Source organism: Anarhichas minor, unplaced genomic scaffold (assembly GCF_050575085.1).
Source record: "Anarhichas minor isolate MPS153535 unplaced genomic scaffold, ASM5057508v1 ptg000014l, whole genome shotgun sequence".
Taxonomy (NCBI): Eukaryota; Metazoa; Chordata; class Actinopteri; order Perciformes; family Anarhichadidae; genus Anarhichas; species Anarhichas minor.
The window spans coordinates 13,315,975-13,335,622 of record NW_027466460.1 but is presented as its reverse complement, the minus strand read 5'-3'; the positions used below and the strand labels follow the sequence as shown (position 1 = coordinate 13,335,622).

Sequence of the window (19,648 nt, the reverse complement as noted above, 5' to 3'; positions counted from 1 at the left end):
AACGTGTAATATTTCTGTCTTTAGCTTCCTTTAAAAACATTTCCCACAAGCCCAAGACTGTTGCAGATTAAATGGCACCAGGTTGACAGACTGAGGCCATTTGAGTGACGAGCTATGAGAATAAACAAGGAGCGACCAACAGTAGGGGACGGCAATGTCACAAAATGTGGTTTCGATATGATGCAAAGTAATACCAGGGCCAGAATCATCAATGCTAATAGCTTGTATTATTAAAAGTGTCTAATGTATTACTGTGTAGAGGAGAGCCATGTGTCATGATTTATGAGGGGCGTTCATCATTAAAAGGCTTCTGAATACATCTTCATTAACAACAAATGAATTGCAAAAACAACAAGCACTTCTTTTTGCTGTTCTTCGTTAATAACCTGATCACATGCACGTTAACACACGGGACGGTTTTTATTGGTTAACAATAGAAATGTTATATTTGTGATGCGTACAAAGATACCATGCACTAAGAAGAGCGTCCATGTGTCTACGATGAGATCTAACATGAGATGGGTTGAGTCTTTGGTATCAGTCTGGTTGCTATTTGCATCGATACTTAAAACAAGTATCTTTAAACATTAGACAGTGAACATGGTGAACATTATACATGCAAAGCATCAGCACAGAGCCGCTGTAGCGTGACTGTAGAACCTCTTGTTCAGACAGCAGAGATTACAGCTAAGAAGCTGGAAGGATATAGAAGAGAGCGTTGGTCAACAACATGGATAATGAAGCGTGTTGTAAGGACATTTTTAAAGAAAGATCAAAGAGACGCTCTATTGAGAGATGAGAAGGAGTCACAGAAGCTAGTGGAACGGTGGGTAGCCAGGATGTGACATCAGGACTTTTGCTCTCCACAAGGACACCAACAAGTTCAGAAAGGCTTTGTCCCATTCTCAAAAAGAGCGTTGCTCTCCTTCTCAGAATAGAGGTGAAACACCTCTCTGCCTCGGCATTCATCTGTAATCAATAAGGAGGGAACAGCAGCCAAAGGATGCTTAAGAGGATGGCCGGACCTTTTGCTCCTCCCCACTCCGTCTTCTTCCTCCTCCATAATGTCTCATCCTGTTTGTTGCTCTTACAGCTGAGAAAAAAAGGCTCTCAAAGAGAAGAGGGAGCCACTATTCTAGCAAATTCCCCAGACAGAGAGCCACTCTACACCCCTCTCTCTCTTCCCAGCCTACTCTTTCTCTCACAGAATCACTGCCTCTTTATCTTCTTACTGCCTTATCCCTCCCCTCTACCCCACTCGTCGCCCCATCTCGCCATCTCTCTCACCACTTCTTCATCCTCCTCCTCACTGCTCCGCAGCCCTTTGCAAGCCTTTTTCTCTTCCCCTCCCTCCGTTTCTCCTGTTCCATCAGACATCAGCTGTTTTTTTTTTATCCCAGGAAGTGTTTTATTTAGAGCGGATTAATTAATTAGATACAGTATCGGAGTAAGGGCCATTCTTAGCCCAGGGTCCATCAAGGCCCCGGGGCTAATAGCGTGGCAGAAAAATGTGCGTGCGCACGCACAGCATTTACAAGCGGTGTGTATTTTTAAGATTTGCAGGTGCCTATTGTGTATCTGCACCAATGTGCGCTAATTGGACTTGTCAAGAAAGGTCCTTTGAGCATAGGAAGTGAGTGTGCATGCATAAATTTGTGTGTGTTTGAGTGCCAGGCGGTTATATAAGAAGAAATAACTACCCCTATCTCATCATGCTGGTAACAGGGTTGTGTTTGTTGGTCTAAAGCGCTGTGTTTCATTAGCGAGTCTTTTCTAACACCCTCCTCCCATCTCTCTCTTTCTCTCTCCCCCTTTCCCTCCAGGGACGAGTTCTCACACCAAGTGCAGAGCAGCGAGCAATGAGGAAGAAAGAAAAGAGGTGCTTGTCCAATCAGAGATGCAGATGGCCACAGAAGACATGAGCACCAGCCAATCTGGCACCAGGACGACTTCCTCTTGCCAATTTGTACATAACAAATCAAATGCGACCCCATAATTGAACAACTGAAACAGTTTACCTTGACACGTATACTGCCAATGAAGTGATACGTCCCATTCCCGCATTTATCATTTCTACTTTGATAAATCACAAATTCCGATCACGAGTTTTATTCAACTCAATGTCCAATTACAGGTCAAGCTAAGGAGAAACGGGGACATTTTACCATGCTGTGACTTCTTTAGCAGTATAGACTCAACACAGAGATATCACTGTACAAACAGGCCCTCGCTCCCTTTCAAATGGCGCTAGCCTGCACGAATGAATGTTAGATGGCAAGCATCTCTGCCCGGCTTTCTCCAATGGATATTGTGACGACATCCCAAATGGCCCAGAGGACAAGACAGGGACGGCAGAGACATAATGTGACCGGAGGTTCTTCGTCAGTAGTCCTGTCCACAGCCAGCTCCTTCCTATGTTGGCTCGCCCTGCTGTCAATAATGCGATTGCCAATGGTAACAGCTGACTGCTGGCTTATCGAAGGCGAGAAAGGCTTTGTGTGGCTGGCTATCTGCAGTATGAACCAGCCGCCTTATGAGGCCATCCCCTCCCACATTAACAGGTAAGGAAACTTAGGATAAAAGAGTTTTGTCGATATTATTTTGCCTTTTGTCATAAAAAAAAGAAAGAATCTAAAGCCTTCACACTTATCTCAACAGCACTATTGTGGATCTGAGGCTGAATGAGAACAAGATACGGTCGGTCCATTATTCTTCCCTCAGTCGCTTTGGCAACCTCACCTATCTGAACCTCACCAAGAACGATATCAGCTATGTGGAAGACGGAGCGTTCTCAGCACAATTCAACCTGCAGGTGAGCAGTTCTAGACCCAGGTTAATGGATATGCACTTGTTAATGTACATACATGCACTTACATGTATTTGAGAGTTATGTTGGATAATGTTATAGTTGACTTAATGTTTTAGACATAAAAGCTTTGATCAGCATTCTTACAAATTAAACTACCAGACAGTATGTACGGTAGTTAAAGTTAGCTCCAGTTTAACCAGCAGCACTATTAAAATGCAGCTTTCTTTTGGTAAATAGAAAAAAAAGGTATAATTTTGTTATTGGTACTGAACATTCTTAAGTTCTTCATAATGGCTACTATCACTTACTCAACACATAATAATTCATGCTAATTGTGACTGAAGGACTTATCAAGGGGAGTATTTCCACACTGTGCTACTTCTGCTAATTTTACTTGGGTGAAGGATCTAAATTATTCCAGAATTATACACACAGATGGACACACAGAAAAACAAAGAAAGAAACCGCTCGCTCATTATTCAGGCAAAAGTGTTTTCACCAAACTGAGCTGAACGCAGCCATAATGAGCTGGCGTACTTAGACATACTGTACACTACCCAAGCTGCTGGAGCTGTGCCAGGAGGTAGAATGTGAACAAAAAAGATCTTAGTAAATTGAGCACAGCATAGAAGCTTAGATCACCATGTGAAACATGAATTGTACTGAACCGTCGTCTGTTTGTTCTGCATGTTTCCAGCTTGTAGTGTGTGAATGCTTGGCGCTGGCCGCCTCTTCAGAGATTAGAATAATCCCACTTGTGTTTGCCTCTCCAGGTTCTCCAGATGGGTTTTAACAAGTTGAGGAACCTGACGGAGGGAATGTTGCGTGGTCTGGGCAAGCTGCAGTATCTCTACCTGCAAGCCAACCTCATCGAGACCGTTACACCCAACACCTTCTGGGAATGCCCTAACATAGAGAACATAGACCTCTCCATGAACAGGTATCCACCTGGGTCCATGCATGTGTGTCTAACGAGAGAGAGAAAACATGCTGCGGTGTTTGTAGATTAATCAATTACATAACTTTGAGAAAAGAATACTCGGCACTTATCAAGATTTGGTTTAAGATCTGTTTCATGAAGGGGAATTCAACAGAAAAGCTGAAAAAGGCTCATCGCAATCCAACTTGCTTCATGGGTTCATCATTCTGTGTTCATTGGTGTATGATGCCGACTTAAAAACTATTTGAAACATTTTTAGATCGGAGAATATATTAAGTTTCTTAAATGCAGCCAAAACATCAATGATGAATGTCAGGCTTGGTGTCATCAACCCATAATCAAAGATCTAGAGCCGCTTTCTAAAGTCACCAATTTGCACTGATGTTTTGCAGACTTGCTGAGAAAAAAGCATTGCAGAAGATGCATTTTTTTTTTTTTCTTCTCACTGACAGTATCCTCATTAAAACCATGTTGCAAAGCTGCAAGAAGCCATTCTTTCAACACAAGTCGAGATACTTTCTCTCAGTGGGAATAACTGTCTTGTTCATACTATTGGTACCATAACTGGTATTGATCTCTTGACTGAAAAGCAACAGCTGAATGTAAGTGTAACTGCTCTTTGGGGCTTGTTCAATTTTGGAAAATGTTTCACTGAAGTACAAGACGACTAAGTAACAAGTGGATTTAAAGCGAGAGCCTGTAGATTTTGATCATTAAAGTCTGTTTACAGGTCTTGAGGAATACTACTGCATATGTGGAAAACATTCCAAAAATATAAATTCAATGTCAGATCAATTGCCTCCAGTGATGTTACTTGAGGAGTATGAAGACTAAAAGTTTGAAAATTATATTTCTATCTAAAAATCTATGATTTTTTTTTTTTGTTCCTTTTCAGGATCCAGGTGCTGGACGGCACTTTGTTCTCTCAACTCTCTAAGCTGACCACTTGTGAACTCTACACCAACCCCTTCAACTGCTCTTGTGAGCTGCTAGGTTTCCTTCGCTGGCTCTCGGCCTTCCCCAACAGGACCAGTGAGAGGATGGTGTGCGACTCCCCTCAAGGATTCTTCGGCTACAACCTCCTGAGCCAGAACCCCCGCATGCCGACCCAACGCAACGCTCTGCACGTGCTCAGTCTTGTTTGCACAGACGACGGCAGCAGCGTGACGACCTACTACACGATCGGCATGGCAGACTCCACCACCCTGCCCCCAGATTTTGCCTCTCCCTGCGGATTGGACGATTGTGCTTCCGGGACTCCTCCCGATGAGGTCATCAACATAAGCCCCATTTTCTCTGACATCAAGCCGTTAATTATGCTAAAGCAGGTGCTTCATTTGAGCGCTGTGATCACGGTTCAGATTCCTCACCCGTACAGGAAAATGTACATCCTGGTGCTTTACAACAACAGCTTCTTCTCAGATATCCAGAATCTGAAAAATCAAAGGGAAGATATTGAGCTCAACAACTTAAAACCTAACACCGACTACACATACTGTGTGGCTTCTATAAGAAACTCCTTGCGCTTCAACCACACTTGTCTGACCATCTCCACTGGCCGCCGAGCCGGAGAAGAGACGATAGCCAATCAGTCGTCGGCCACCCACTACATCATGACTATTTTGGGCTGTTTGTTTGGCATGTTACTCTTTCTTGGCCTTGTTGTCCACTGCCTGAGGAAGAAAAGGATCATGCAGGAGAAGGAGAGGAAGATGAGCAGGATCCAAAGGACTCTGATAGAGCTCAAGTATGGTGGAGAAGGAGACATAGAGGGAGGGAGCGGAGGATCTGTTTCCCAGAAGCTTGGTGCCGGGGAGAGTCTGTCCAGAATGCCTTACCTTCCTCAGGGCGGGGAGATTGATCCATACAAGCTGCAGGAAGTGATCGAAACACCGGTGCACAAGCCTGCCAAACTTAACTACATGGAGGTGAGAGGGTCTGGCATCGAAAGGGAGAGAGATCGAGAACGGGAGCGAGAAAGAGAGATGTCGCCAGAAGCGAATCCCCAGGGCTCAGTAGCAGAGATCTCAACCATTGCTAAGGAAGTTGATAAAGTTAACCAGATCATCAACAACTGCATAGATGCTCTCAAATCGGAGTCTACCTCCTTCCAACAGGGGATTAAATCTCCCTCTTCTGCAGGCGGAGGGGCGGTTTCTACTGCAGAGCCGCAGCTGGTGCTTCTCTCTGAGCAAGTAGAGAGAGAAAGAGGAAGCGAGTTCCTCTCCCCGGTGTATAAGGGAGGAAGAGGAGGAAGAGAAGAGAGGGAGAGAAGCTATCATCACTCTCTGCAGCGACACCACAGCATGGAGGCACCTCCGACCTCCAAAAGGCCCAGCACCTCCTCTTCTCCTGGTTCTGCCCGGAGCCCTCGCTCATTCCGCTCGGAGGGAGGCTACCACTCGTCGGAGACCCGTTACATCGAGAGGAACTCAACCGGAGAGCGAGGGGAAAGGGGAGGCGGAGAGGCCATTCGTACGGTCACCCCTGCCGCGGCTATCTTACGAGCTGAAGCACAGAGAATCCGCCAGTACAACGAACACCGTCACTCCTATCCCGGCTCCCAGCAGCACCTCCAGGAGCTGCAGCACCACCCCCACACCCTGCAGGAGCTCCACCACCACCCGGGTGGCCGTAAGCCCTCCATGTTAGACCCCCTCACCCTGAGCAGGCAGACCAAGCAGCGGGAGCTGGCCTACTCCCAGCTCTCGCCGCACTACCCGCTCTCGCCCCAGTACCACAACCTCAGCTACTGCTCCAGCCCAGACGAGGACGAGGAGGACGAAGGGCTCCTCTGCACCCCGACCCTGGGGCTGTGGGAGAGGTTCAAAATGCACCGGAAGCGGCACCGGCAGGCGTCCATGGAGGACGAGGGATACGTGGCAGCCGGACACGCCCTGAGGCGAAAGGTTCAGTTTGCCAAGGATGAGGATCTTCACGACATACTGGACTACTGGAAGGGTGTGTCCGCCCAGCAGAAGACCTGAACCCACATCTGGAGACCCCAAACACTTTGAAGATGGAAAATAACAACACAGACTGATACAAAGAAACGACCTGTAAATACACACGACTCGCAGGATCTACGGAATCAAACTGCCCACACACATCTACACACACACATACACACACGCACACACACACGCACACACTTTACACAAACCAAGCCTTTGCTTCTGAGAACATGAAGGAGGACCAAACTAATATATTATATTGAACAACAAAAAGCATAGCTTATTGAGAGACTGAGTTTCCTTTTGTAATGTAATAAACATTATAGCTCAGACTTATGTAGCTATTTGTACTAAAAAAAAATCAACATTAAGAGCAGAAACCTTAAATGTTGCCAGGCAACCCATCCTGAACCGCCTGGCTATACGCTTTTAATCTGCCTCGAGACTGACATTCATCACACCTGACCGCGGCAGATTAACCTCTCCAATTATTATCACCGCGGTGGATTGATTAAGATGTTGCCTCGCCGGGGAAAAGGTTGTTTTTTGCATCGCGCCCTGCGATGCTGCTTCGGTAAAAAAAAAAAAAAAAAAAAGACATTTTGAAAAGATCTGCCGTGATTTGGGAGATTTTAAAAACGTCAAAATGACAAATTCTGGATGGGTCGCCAGGCAACAGTAATATTCAACTGTACTGAGAATGAGTAGGTAGCTCTCACCAGGAAGTGAGTATAATGTTCCAAATCAACCAAGTTGGGGGGGATAGTAGAGCCCTACTGTGTACCAACGTCTCCTCGCCACTGTTTTTATATAGAGAATTTAAAAACCTAGAATGATATGTTATTACTATTAATTATTCTTATTACATTACTGGTCTTCTTATTATTCCTATGCTCCACATCATTGATACTCTATTATTTTGAATATGGCATGGCTCTGTCGTGTGACTGTGTTTTGACGGTTCCGAACCTCTCAGCAGAGAAGTGGACACCAACAGAGACAAACAGAATAACGGACGAGACATTTGAGTCCTTCTTTTCCACCAAGAGGAACGTGCTCTCTGCTGAGCCACAAAAGAAACAGGCCCGTGGTTTCTCCTGGTGAACCCCCGACTACACCTGCTCCTCATCCTCCTACAGAGGGACCGCTGTACAGACGAGAGAGAGAAGTTCTATATTTGCAACAGAGGTGACTGTTTTGTTTGTACAACATGGTTTTGAAATCGTTCAGACTTTTCAGAAACCAGAATCCCCAAGTTAGTTATACCTACCCGCTCACTTACAAACGGTACGTTCTTGATTTTGAACAAAAATTCTAATCTTCAAATGAATGTCTTTTAATTCCCACAGGGGGAAACATATCTGCACTGTTCAAAATCAAAAAACGACTCTTAGGAAAAGACCTAAAACTCTCAGCTTCCCGATACACTGTAGCTCCACCGTCAACAACATTCACTTGTTTTTTTGGGATTCCTCTGGTTCCACTGTGGTGCCATTGTGCCAACTTGACAAATCACCAAGAAGTATTTGAAATGATTTTAAATACTACCTCTTCTCCTTCTCATCAACACACATCAGTTTGCCAGAACAACAACAATTTGCACAAAACGATCCAACCCCCCATTGGCTCACTGCTCCCCTTCTATCCTCCAATCATGTCTAAGACCAAAGTACTGTGGTAGTAAATTGACCCCTATAGCCCCTAAACCCCGGCCCCCAGCTGTTTACCCACCATCACCCTTGCAGTAAACAACTCTAGCACATGCATACACATTCAAGTGTACCCACACAACCACACACAGATGAATGTATTCATTGAGAAGTTAATACTGTTTAGCAGCTGGAATCTCTGTTTTCTAATGTACAAGCTGTATTCGAACAGTGTCCTCGTCTGTCCGATAGAAACCTCTCTCCAGATGGCAACACGTGTTTCAGAACTGGACATGAATAATGAACATTTGGCTTTCTACAAAGCAAGATCTGACCACTCGGGGCAGATCTCTCATGGACGACTTTCATCACATCAGTTTGAGTCACCGATTGAACCAAATGCTGCCCGCAAGAAGCCCAAAATTTTGCCACTGCAGACGTCTATTGAAGTAATAGCAATGGGGTTTTGCCTTATCAAAGGTGTTTCAGAGGAAAATGTTCCTGATATTAGAAGTGTTGTAGTGAAACGTGATAAGAATCAGTAGCGTGATGAAAAGAGACTACATGTATATCTGTGGGATCTAAATACTGGAGGCTGAAAAAGAGGAGTAAAATGTGATAAAGAATACTGCTGTGTAATCTATACAGAGCTGTGCTACAGCAAACTCATTTCAGAGGACTGTAAACCAGGGATGGAGTCGAGAACATTTCAATTCACTGGATTTTTCGAATTTAACATGCTTGAAGTTTTCACAGTATTGACAACCAATTTATAATTACAAATGCTTATGAGGACTTTTTGAATTGAAACAGAAATGACTCCAGCCTTGAAGCAACGATGAAAACTACACAATGGAAACAACAGAGCTGGCAAACAATGAGACGTTTATTGGTGAATGGAAACGCTGTATAAAATTTTTTTTTTTTTCTCTCTGCTATAATGAGTTCAGAATGCTCAAGTCATTAAGCCCAGTTAAAGCCATAATCGTGGGTTAGTGAAATCACCACAGCTGTTTGTAGCACTGCAAAAAGCACATTCATTAGTGTGTGTTTTTGTTCCTCTCCTTATACTGCAGCAGCTATAACATGGTTCCTCTGCTGCTGCAGCAAACAATCCAGCTCTGATCCAGAAGGAAACAGATGAGCCGTGGTTGTTTCTGCGTTACACGTCCCCCAGATTGTGGCTTTAACTTAACAACAGCCTTAAAAACATTCGATTTTCTTTCATCTTTTTTAAAATCGAAGAAGTTCCTGGTTTCTTATACTTTTCATGACTGCAATTTTATAATTGCTTGATTCTTAAAGCCTCACTTGAGCATTCTTTGAGTAACAGTAATATCAATGTAGCGATGTATTATAGTACTGTTTTTTTTGTTTTTTTTTCCTGTTCTGTTTATGAACAATAATGGCCTGAATTGTTCTCGTGTCAGAGAGTAGCAGAGCTCGTCTGGAGTCAGACGACGACGACAAGCTGACGGTCGAGGCGACCAGTCGCCAGTGACCCTAGTCAGCGCTGCTATTCTTTGAAGCGTGAAGAAGATAAAACTGTTTTTGAAACTACAATGCCTAGAAAGTGGAAATAAATAGAGGTCCTCCTGACAACGGACAGAAACAACGGAGCATGATGCAAGGAAATCCTCAGTGGATGCTCGTGTTACATTCTTCTAGTGAATGACTCAGGAGCGAGAGAGCAAGAGAGAGAGAGTGTAAGAGAGAGAGAGAGAGAGAGAACGCTCTGCCATAGGATCTCTCCGAGGCTTTCTTTCTTTTCTTGTCAAAAAAATCGAAATGAGCACAATAAAATAGCTTTTCTTTCACCGACTCCTTTCCTGGAGAAACCATACGTATGGCAGACGTTTTAAACACACTCAGGACTTTCACATTTCAACTAATGTTTGATTGGTTTGCTTTTGCCTCAGCACATCCTTAACGAGTCGGTTTGCCAAAATCATAAGCATGTATGTGCAGGTATAAAGCAACGGACAGCTTGTGGTGCAGTTCGTTAAGGCTTTGAGATATTAAGTCTCTGAAATGTCTGCTTCCGCCACAACACAGACGGACACGAACAAAATTGTGGTGCTCATTTTTGTAACAACATGTTTAAGAAAATTCCATATCACTGTCCCCGTTATTGTGAACAACCCACAGGCCGCACTGTCAAAAGTTGTCCATAAAGTAGTTCCAGTGAAAACTGTTGCTGGTCAGTGTCCCTATTATTCTGGATTACCTCCCAAATAATAGGGACACTGTTTCGGAGACTGAAAAAACTGCCAAACAATTAGACAATAAGCCCGAGTCATGCCGCGGCTGCTGCTCTTTCAGAAGCTTAGCTGTAGTTAAACCTGTGCTGTCTGGCGTTAAAGTCACGTGATTGCTGCGTCCTCAGAAGAGGTGTAAACTGCAGCTGTAGTTTAGTCTGAACTTAGTGCGCCCTGTAGAAAGAAACTAAAGGCCGCTCCCAACATTAGCAGTAACAGCTTAGCAACACAGATACAATGATCATAATGATAGTTCCATTGCCCCAGTGAATGACGTTGAAGTTCTCTGACTCACATACGTGAGGACGGCTCAGATCCCTGGTTCAGCTGAACCTGTTAGTATAGCCGTAAAAATCTATCTGGACCCGTTGTGAACCACAGCTCATCTAGTCGGGTGCAAAGTGACAGAGCAACGGCCCTGCAGAGTTCAAAAACAGCATTCTAACCTAACCTCAAGGGGCATCCTGCCACACAGAGTGTTTGGGTTTCACTGCCAAAGGTTGCGATCTGTCTCCCGTATCTGCCTCCAACCAACACAATGAAGATGAATGGCATTGTGTTTGAGGTGCTCACAGCGTCGAGCCATTTAAAACAAGACAAAGAGCCGACGGCCATGCTCGCAGATCTGTGAGACTTTGGCTTACAGCTAAATGCTAACGTCTCCACGCTGCCATGCATCTGTACCGCTGAGGCTGATGGGAAAGTGTTGCAGGTATTTGGTCGTAAACGAAAGCACTGGACAAACTGGAATTTTGACCAGATGATGGAGCTCGAAGAGGAATTAAGGGACCACCAGAGTTATTACCATCATATCCTGAAGGGAACATGTGGGGAAAGTCATGAGCATACATTGTGAATCTCTATAAATGTCTCTGTGCAAAACTGCGTACCAATCATCCAAGTAGATGTTGAGGTATTTTACTAGATCAGTGGAAACGTTGCTTTTCATAGAGCCGCTAGCATGGCAAGAAATTCAACAGCAATGTGTTTGTTTAGAATTGTCTCCGAGACAGATTTACCCAAAAACTATTCGTCTGACTTCATACTACTAGAAGCAGATGAGAAAACTAATTTGACAGTGTCCTGCTATCTGATATGTGGTTAACTCTGTGGTCGCACAAAGTCAAACAGAGTTCAGTAATGATTGCTTTTACGTAGAACTTGTAGCCAGTTTGTAGTTTTATAACATCAAACAACATGAAAACATCACAATCATTATTTCAAATTGGTTAATCCATGAGTGACTGGTATCTGTGAACAGTTTTTTGGCTTGTAGTTAAATATAATCCCGTTAAATAAAAAAATATTTTGGAATATCTACACTTTTTATGTCTCAGTCCAAGCGAAACCTGGGCAAACGTAAATACGGGCCAAATGCGCTGCAGGAAAACTTGGATGGAAATGGATACCGACAAACCCAGGGCACCCTCCGTCAAAACACCGCTTCAAGAAAGACTTCAAAAAGGGAAGAACTGAAGTGATGTCATGTTGTATTGACGCTGTGGATGAAAGGCCGATTGGGAGCGTGTCCTTGGTGAGAGCGTGTGCGAAGAACTACACAGCGCGTGTCGATATAATGCTTGATGATGTAACCTATAATTCTCCAGCAATTTCAGGATGTTTTGTGCCAAACAAAAGGTTTTGACGTGGTTGGAGTTTGAACTGTCGGCAGCTTAAACATCATCATCTGAAATCTAGGACACTGTTAGTTACAAAAGGGGCTCTTAACTTTCTTTCTTCCTCCCACACAGCCGCTTTCTTACAGTTACACCGTTTCATTCAGAGACTGTTAATGAGAAGCTTTACTGTGCGTGACGCAGGTAAGTGCATTGCTCCGGGAGACGGCAGCACTGCAGGACAAGGCAGCAGCCTTGCACATGTTATAACGCTGCGTGATACTGCGGTTACTAAAGGAAAAACTGAAAAGTCCGAAATGATTCTCACAAAAACACGACTGCTTATCCGTTTTTAACCGAGTCACTACTCAGTAGGGACGCACCGATACCAGTACAAGTATCTACATTTATATGAGATATGAGTACTTGACACCACTACAGTGCTAAATATGACTTAGAAAGTCAGGAATATCTGATGAAAATAAAACATGCTTTCAGACTGTAACAAATAAAAATATAATACATGACGCTGTTGTTTAACTGAAAAAAAAAAAGTTTTACTGATTAATGCCATCAGTAAAAAATGAAAACGCTTTAATTTGCAGGGTTACAAGCAAGACGTGGTTCTTTAGGACTTTTATTCAACAACAAATAAAGTGTACAATCACTGCACTGCTACGTTCACAGCTATAACGTCACTGATAAATTCATACTCATCATCATCATCTCTCTCTCATAAGAGAGAATAAGCTTATTCACTTTCTTACCGACTGGTCTCAGTTTAGCAAGTAGCTACAGCCAGGAGCTTAGCTTAGCTTAGCTTAGCATAAAGACTGAGGGAAACAGCAGGTCTTGCTACCGTGAGGTTGCCAAGCAAACAGCGGAAAGTCTGGCAAGTCACTTCACCGAGTTCGCCAAACTATCCTTAAAACCACAAATTGCTATTTTTAAATTGTACGTTTGTGTACGGATTAAACAAAGTGTAAATTAGTTACAGAGCTATGCTAAGCTAAGCTATCCGCCTTTTCCTGAAAACATCCCTAAAGAGCAACATGCTAATACAGGTGATTGTGTCTGCCTGTCATTTAAGCGAATAAGCATTTTTTGGAAAATCTAAATGTCTGTTCTATTAAGAAATGTTCTCAAAGAGTAGAGGAGCATGTAATTGATCTAAATGCTACATTTCTAATTTATAATACAATTTCATCGTCAAAAGCACATGTGGGCAATGACACAGTACAATAAGCCTGGACCAGGGGCTTATCTTTTCAGGTGAAATAAGCCCTCAGATTCATAATGGTGGTGCAATTCATGTGCGGGAGCACAATCCTTCTCCATTGTGAACTGAGCGAGAGAAAATTGCAACTTCAGTACAACACCGAAGAGGTTCATTACTCCTTATCTTTAGACTGGCAAATGGCTAAAGGGCCTGACGGTGGGAGGCTTCGATGAAGACGAGAACATGTCCTAACAGGGTCTTTTCATTATCCTTACATCTCCTATCTGTCCTGTGTGATTTTAACCCAGGGCAGGTGAGTCTGGTATGTCTCCACGGTTACATCATCTTTCTCCCAAACCTCATTTTCCTCCCTCCTCAGATCTCTCCCTCACTCTCGGGGCTCAGACAGACCGGCGAGCTCACAAGCTCTCACGTTGCGAACTTATAAACCAACGGCTGCTGGGAGCGCGAGACACACCGAGACACTGCAATTGTTTCATTTGAAACTTTTTTTTATCGAGATCTGATTCTAGATGTTGAACTTTTAAAACTACACGTGGTATTTGCGACGCAGTCACGACGCGGCGCGGCTTATTAAAGAGCTCTCCCGGGCCGGCAGGGATGAAAGATTTCAGTCCCGTACCCGGTGGGGGCGGTTGAAAAGGGCAGCCAAACAACTGCTGGTACTACTGCAGCGCGCGGTGGAAGAGAACCTGCATTAAGTCTAGTTTTGAAGTGCTGTGGTTGAGGGCTGCCCTTTCTAGATGCGCTCTTATCAAAGCAGTCTGGCGCAGAGCGGAGAGGAAAGCCTCCAGCTTTCCCCGCTGTCAGGGTTTGGAACACAAGTAGTTGTCAGACTCGTCACAGCCGGAGCCGCAGTGACCAAAATATCTCGTCTTTTTTTATGTGTGTGCTGCCTGTCTACGCCCCCATCACTCTACAGCCGAGAGTACAAAAAGAGGCCCTCCCCAGGCACACACAATAACTCCCGCTCCTTCATTCTCCACGTGGCATTTGCAGTGACACTTCCGGCAGAGATGGAGGGCAGAAAAGATATGGAGGACAGAAAGGGATGGAGAGGGGGAAAAAAAACAAAAAAAACAGAAAGAAGCAAGAAACGGAATTAAGAATAAGGGGCTGAGGAAGATAAAAGAGGACAGACAGACGGGGTTCTTTGCTCATTTCCAGTGTTTTGATTTCTTTCAGAGCCTTGGGGGTTGTCTTTGCGAAATAACCTTTCAAAAGACGGGAATCGGGCTCGCCGTCAGCGCCTGATGTGGGTCAGCCTGTGAAAGGAGGCGGCTTGATAGAACGCGATGCTAAGAGTCATAAAGGGAAACATTCTCACCACTGTATTACTACATATTAAAATCAACCCGCTAAAGAGAGGAGCCTGTGTCATCACACCACGCGCACGCACACTAGGCCAAGCAGCATTAATAATGTACAGGGTAAGTGAGAGAACACTGTGGAAAGGTCGAGGCTGGCTGAGAGGCGAGCAACATGACTTATGAGTTATTAGGTCAGCGGTTACAGTGGTTATCTCATCTTTGACTGGGTGAAAGCTGCCAACTGCCTCCTGTTTAAATATCTTTACGAGGGGCCAATCATTTGGGAGATATGCTCTGGGAGCGGAGCAGCAACACTGCCAGTCTAAACTCTTTTAAAACGAGGCCAATTGCGTTTTAAAGCACAGACAACGACTGCACAACTAGAGCTGATGATTGTTGACCCTGAAAGTCGTCTGCTTTCATTAAGAGAGTGCGAGGAGCGCTTGTGTGTGGAGAAATCCGGGGCCAGATCGATGCAGAAAAACAGGAACGGGGTGAGAGCTATGAACTGAATCACACTTATAAAAGACACAATGAATCAGCAGAGAATGAGAAGTAGTGGATGGACAAAGTGTGACGGAGGCTAAATGACAGATATTTCCTCTTTCAGCCTTCCTCAAACTAGCTCACTTTTCCAAATTACCACACAAGGTGACACCGAAAACTTGCTCGAAATGTACAAACGCACACCAGCGCGCATTCCTGCACACGCGCCCAGATTGAAGGAGGTTAAGACGAAAGATCAAGGCAGTGCAAATTAAAAGCGCTCTAATTAGCCAAACTGTCACTCTGCAGCTCTGGCAGCCATATTGGAGGTCTGCCTGGAGACCTGCCTGCACATTTCCACTGGCCCTCTGATCAGCCACATATACTGTTTGGGAGTGAGGATTAGAGGCAGCGGCTGTTGAGAATTACACTTGCCAGACGTTCAGCGCTGCGGCGGCTCCAAAACGTTATAATGAATGGAGAGAGATGTGTTACTGAAACGGCTCTGCGGAGCTCCATCATCAGAGGTGTAAACGCTGCCCCGGTGCAGCTCCGTCCAAATCTGTTCTCCTGGTCCCGCACCAACTCGGAGAGCATTATCGCACCATTAGCCTTGGCTAATTGTTATGCCAGAGGAGGATCATGAATTCGTAGCCACTGCTAACAGAAACAAAATACCCCAAATTTCAATTTTTAGGTTTAAACAACTGTGAATGGGATGATGTAGGATCAAAAAACACTCAATGAGTTGATCGTGGTGAATTTCCATTATCGGGATAATCGTGAACATCGTCGTGAATGACTTGGAAGAAGCTGACTTGCCAGCTACCGTGGTAAAGAAGTAGAAAAATATTATAATTTAACAACAAAATGTTGCAATTTTTTATTTATGTATTGATGCAGGAGGACCTTATGATTGATTGCTCACGAAAAAAAAAAGTAAGCATCCTATCTGTGATCCTATCTTATTTAAAAAAACAGCATATTTGAAGATTATCAAGATAATATTGTGAATCACAATTTTTTTGGGGCCGAGATAATCGGGACATAAACAACCATTTCAATATTAAGCTTTCTAGTGTTGCTTGAAGTCACTTTGTGTATTGATTTTGTCATTAAAGCATCGATTAGTTTACTTTGATAAGTATATTGTATTTAAGGAAAACATCCAATAAAGCTAGAGCAGTCTGTGTGGGTTTCTTTTGCTACATATTGCCACCCTCACGATTTAACCTTGCAGGTTAGTAATCAGATGCTCATCACCTGGGAGCGAATGGAAAACCATCTGCTGCTCAACATTTTCCAAAACACTGATTTCCCACCTGCCTCTGGTAATAAGTTCATGCAAGAAAAGCATGAAAACCTGCAGCAGCTTGAAATGTGGTGGAGTTTGGTAATCCATCACAACAAACAGTTTCTTTTCCTTTGGTTTTTTTTTTGTCACAGTTATGTTATTGTCATGAGGAAGCAGCACGTTCTAGAAGCTCTGCCCTGTTGGTGCTTTCAAGCGCACGCTGACAATCGACCTTTCAGAGTCGCCCACAGAACGATTCATTGAGTTCATGCGAGAAACAAAAAGAGAAATCACATTATGCTGGACACTCTGTTGGGACTTTTAAGAAGGAGCGAAGGAGGAGCTGAAGGACAAAGTGGGAGAAAGAATCACTTGAAGATGCGGAGCTTCCTGTGCGATTTGAAGGCGGATGAAGACTTTAGCGAGGAAGGTATATAGATTGGAAGAATAGAGGGATTAGAGATGAAAGAAAGACGTGACGGGTCCCGTCTCTCTTTCTGTCCCATAGGCCTCTCTGTCTCCAGCTGAGACTCGTCTCTGTAGTGGTGATGTCTCCTCACAGCAAGTCTCACTTATCAATATTTCTCTGTGGTGAAAAAATAAAATAATCTGAGAGATGAAGTTGAAATGCCACTCCTAAACTTTTTTTTAAATAAATTAAACATGCACGAGAATCGCCTTTAAAGATTTAGTGCTGCCTGGAAATAATTCCCTTTAAAAAGCGTGCCTTTCAAAATGATTGTTTACCGCTTGATGAGGATTGGTGTGAGAAATCTGATGTACGCTGCGGAGCTTATAAAGCTCAGCTTTGGCATTTTCAATCTCAAGTCTACCACTTCATTCATAGTTAATGAGGCATCAGCGGGCGTACTAATTGTTTTCGACTGAGAGATGATGGGCTGATGAAATAAAGATAAAGAAATGAATAAAAGAGTGGAAAGAGCAGAGAAGATGAGGGGGAAGGAAGACAATTAAGGTTACAAAGGTAGTGGAATAATGAAATGGGGGGGGGGAACATGGATGAAAGCTGAGTGGACAAAATCCTTTTTCTCTGTAGGCAAAACTCAAAGAGCAGAACATTACAGCCATGGAAAATATCAAGAGGATCGCCGCAGAGTTGCTTCCTGCGCCGTCATCTACACCTTCCTAGGGTTTAACAGCACGTTAATGACGTGGCATTCACTTCCTACCTGTTGTGTAACTACCATTGATCTTCATCATGTTCAGAAAATACTTCTCCCGTTTATTTTATTACTTGCGGGTCGGTTAATTCTTCACCGGTGAAACGGAGCCCCAACCGTCGGTTAAATTGACTGCAAGCGAAACCTTTTAAAAATGAATGGCGACTTAAACACAGCTCCTCGTTTCCTCGGGGACAAGAACGATACAAACAAAAAGCAGGATTACGACTTCATGACTTCCTCTAACGCTTCCCAAATCCGAGTTGTTTCTTACGTTATAGTAGACCCAAAAAAAAAAACCTCAACAGCTTCCTTCCCCACTAGCGTCCAGCACTGACTGACTGGGTTGCAACAAAGACAAACAATCTTCTGGCCACCACTTCAAAAAAAGTGCGTCCAGCCGTCCAGCGACTTGGTGTGCAAAGGTCTTTAGTCCAACTGCTGACCTGGGGCCTGACGGCCTTTGGGGAACCGGACAGAACCATTACACCTGGCAACACAGCACACAGTCTCACATCAACAATGTGGTGAAATCGGTCATAGAATCTTCCAGTTCCTCAAAGACCGTGGATACGGTGCGTCGTCGTCACAGGTACAGTAGACCAGTTGCTGCAAAATGAATATTCATTCAAGTAAAGTCACACATAAGCTTTATTGATCACGTTTAAAAACAGTAAGGAGGTACAGCAGCTTTATTGAATGAAGACAGTCGTGATGAAGCTACAGTACTGTTTACATCGCACAGCTTATATAAAAGCCTCTCCTATGTTATCTCTAGGTGAGAGCTGCGGGGGGGTGGGCAGAAGATGTGCTCGTGTTGTGAAAAAGAGTGTGAACAAATAAAAATAAACAATGACAGTATGTGGCATGTGCAGTACAGGAGAATATGTTTCCTCACGAGACATATGGCTGCACCAGCTGGCCTTCCTCTACCGTCGCTGTGATAAGTGGCTTTATTCTCCGCTCACTTCCTTTTGTTTCCTTTTGTTTCCGTTCAGTCCTGCCACACTGTAAAACAGCACGCTCTTAACCCAAATATCAGAGGCTCCTGTGACATTTTCATGACAATTTTGTTTTAAAATATTCAGCGTACAAATAGGAATACCAAGCTGCCTTCTGACGCCTTTCTGAATATAAGATGGAGGTATTCCATCAAAGGTGTTCATCCTGCACAACACACAGCACCGACCACACTAGTCACATGTCAGAGCTGTCGAAAGAACTCTGTGAATATTGTATGAGACGGAGAAAACGGCACGAAAGGGAGCGGAAAACAGTTGGCGTCAAGTTACTTCAGACGGTGGTTTGTCGGCTGAAGAGGTCGAGGGTCACAGCAGAGAGGAACGCTGGGATGCTCTTCTGGTGATGCAGATGAAGGGCCACCATCTCCCCCAGAGTTTTGGAAAACTCGGTCTCCATGAGCTGCATGCTTCCATTGGAGCCCTGAGCACACACACACACACACACACACACACACAGTTATCAAAAGACAATATCAAACAATAAGACCTGGGTTTTTACATCCATCTCCAGAGAAAAACTTTCAAAGTGAAGCAAGAACACTTAAAGTTGTTATTGTCTACAGGGGATTGTCAGGGCATGTTTGTGTGTGTGTGTGTGTGTGTGTGGGGGGGGGGGGCACTCATTCACAGCAGGGTGAAGGTGTCTAAATCTGTGTGGATTAATTAAAAGGAATGAGGAGCAGCTCGGGGCGATGGAGTGAAGGGGAAAGGGATGAGAGAAGCGAAGGGATAAAGTAATTAAAGCATCGCAGGGATGGAGGAAGGCAGCGAGGAGCAGAGCCCCACGGCACGCAGGGAAGATATTGAGACGTCTGAGGAACGTCCCGTGTCATGTGTGCAAGAGACACGGATCTTTATTTGAAGCATCGTGAGAAGGCTCGTAAAACAG

The 19,648-nt window shown here is 44.2% G+C and overlaps 2 protein-coding genes across 4 annotated transcripts in view; one reads left to right on the top strand and one right to left on the bottom strand.

The window, feature by feature from the left end:
• The first annotated feature begins 2,325 nt into the window (after window positions 1-2,325).
• On the top strand, window positions 2,326-6,736 carry LOC142950113 (protein ELFN1-like). The gene is made up of 4 exons (XM_076092012.1): window positions 2,326-2,561; window positions 2,659-2,812; window positions 3,583-3,749; window positions 4,645-6,736. The coding sequence occupies exons 1-4, from the start codon at window positions 2,326-2,328 to the stop codon at window positions 6,734-6,736; spliced, it is 2,649 nt and encodes an 882-aa protein (XP_075948127.1).
• Window positions 6,737-18,370: 11,634 nt separating this feature from the next.
• Window positions 18,371-19,648, bottom strand: part of mad1l1 (mitotic arrest deficient 1 like 1) — a 45,093-nt gene continuing 43,815 nt past the window's right edge. For all 3 annotated transcript variants that reach the window (XM_076091572.1, XM_076091571.1, XM_076091574.1), the window contains exon 18: window positions 18,371-19,180. In XM_076091572.1, the coding sequence (XP_075947687.1) occupies window positions 19,031-19,180 (150 nt within the window). In that variant the 3' untranslated portion in view covers window positions 18,371-19,030. The remainder of the gene's footprint in view (window positions 19,181-19,648) is intronic.

Coding starts and splice junctions, on each gene's coding strand:
- LOC142950113 (XM_076092012.1), top strand. CDS start 2,326: ATGGCCCAGAGGACAAGACAGGGACGGCAGAGACATAATGTGACCGGA. Junction 2,562..2,658: donor ATCCCCTCCCACATTAACAG/GTAAGGAAACTT, acceptor TTATCTCAACAG/CACTATTGTGGATCTGAGGC. Junction 3,750..4,644: donor ATAGACCTCTCCATGAACAG/GTATCCACCTGG, acceptor GTTCCTTTTCAG/GATCCAGGTGCTGGACGGCA.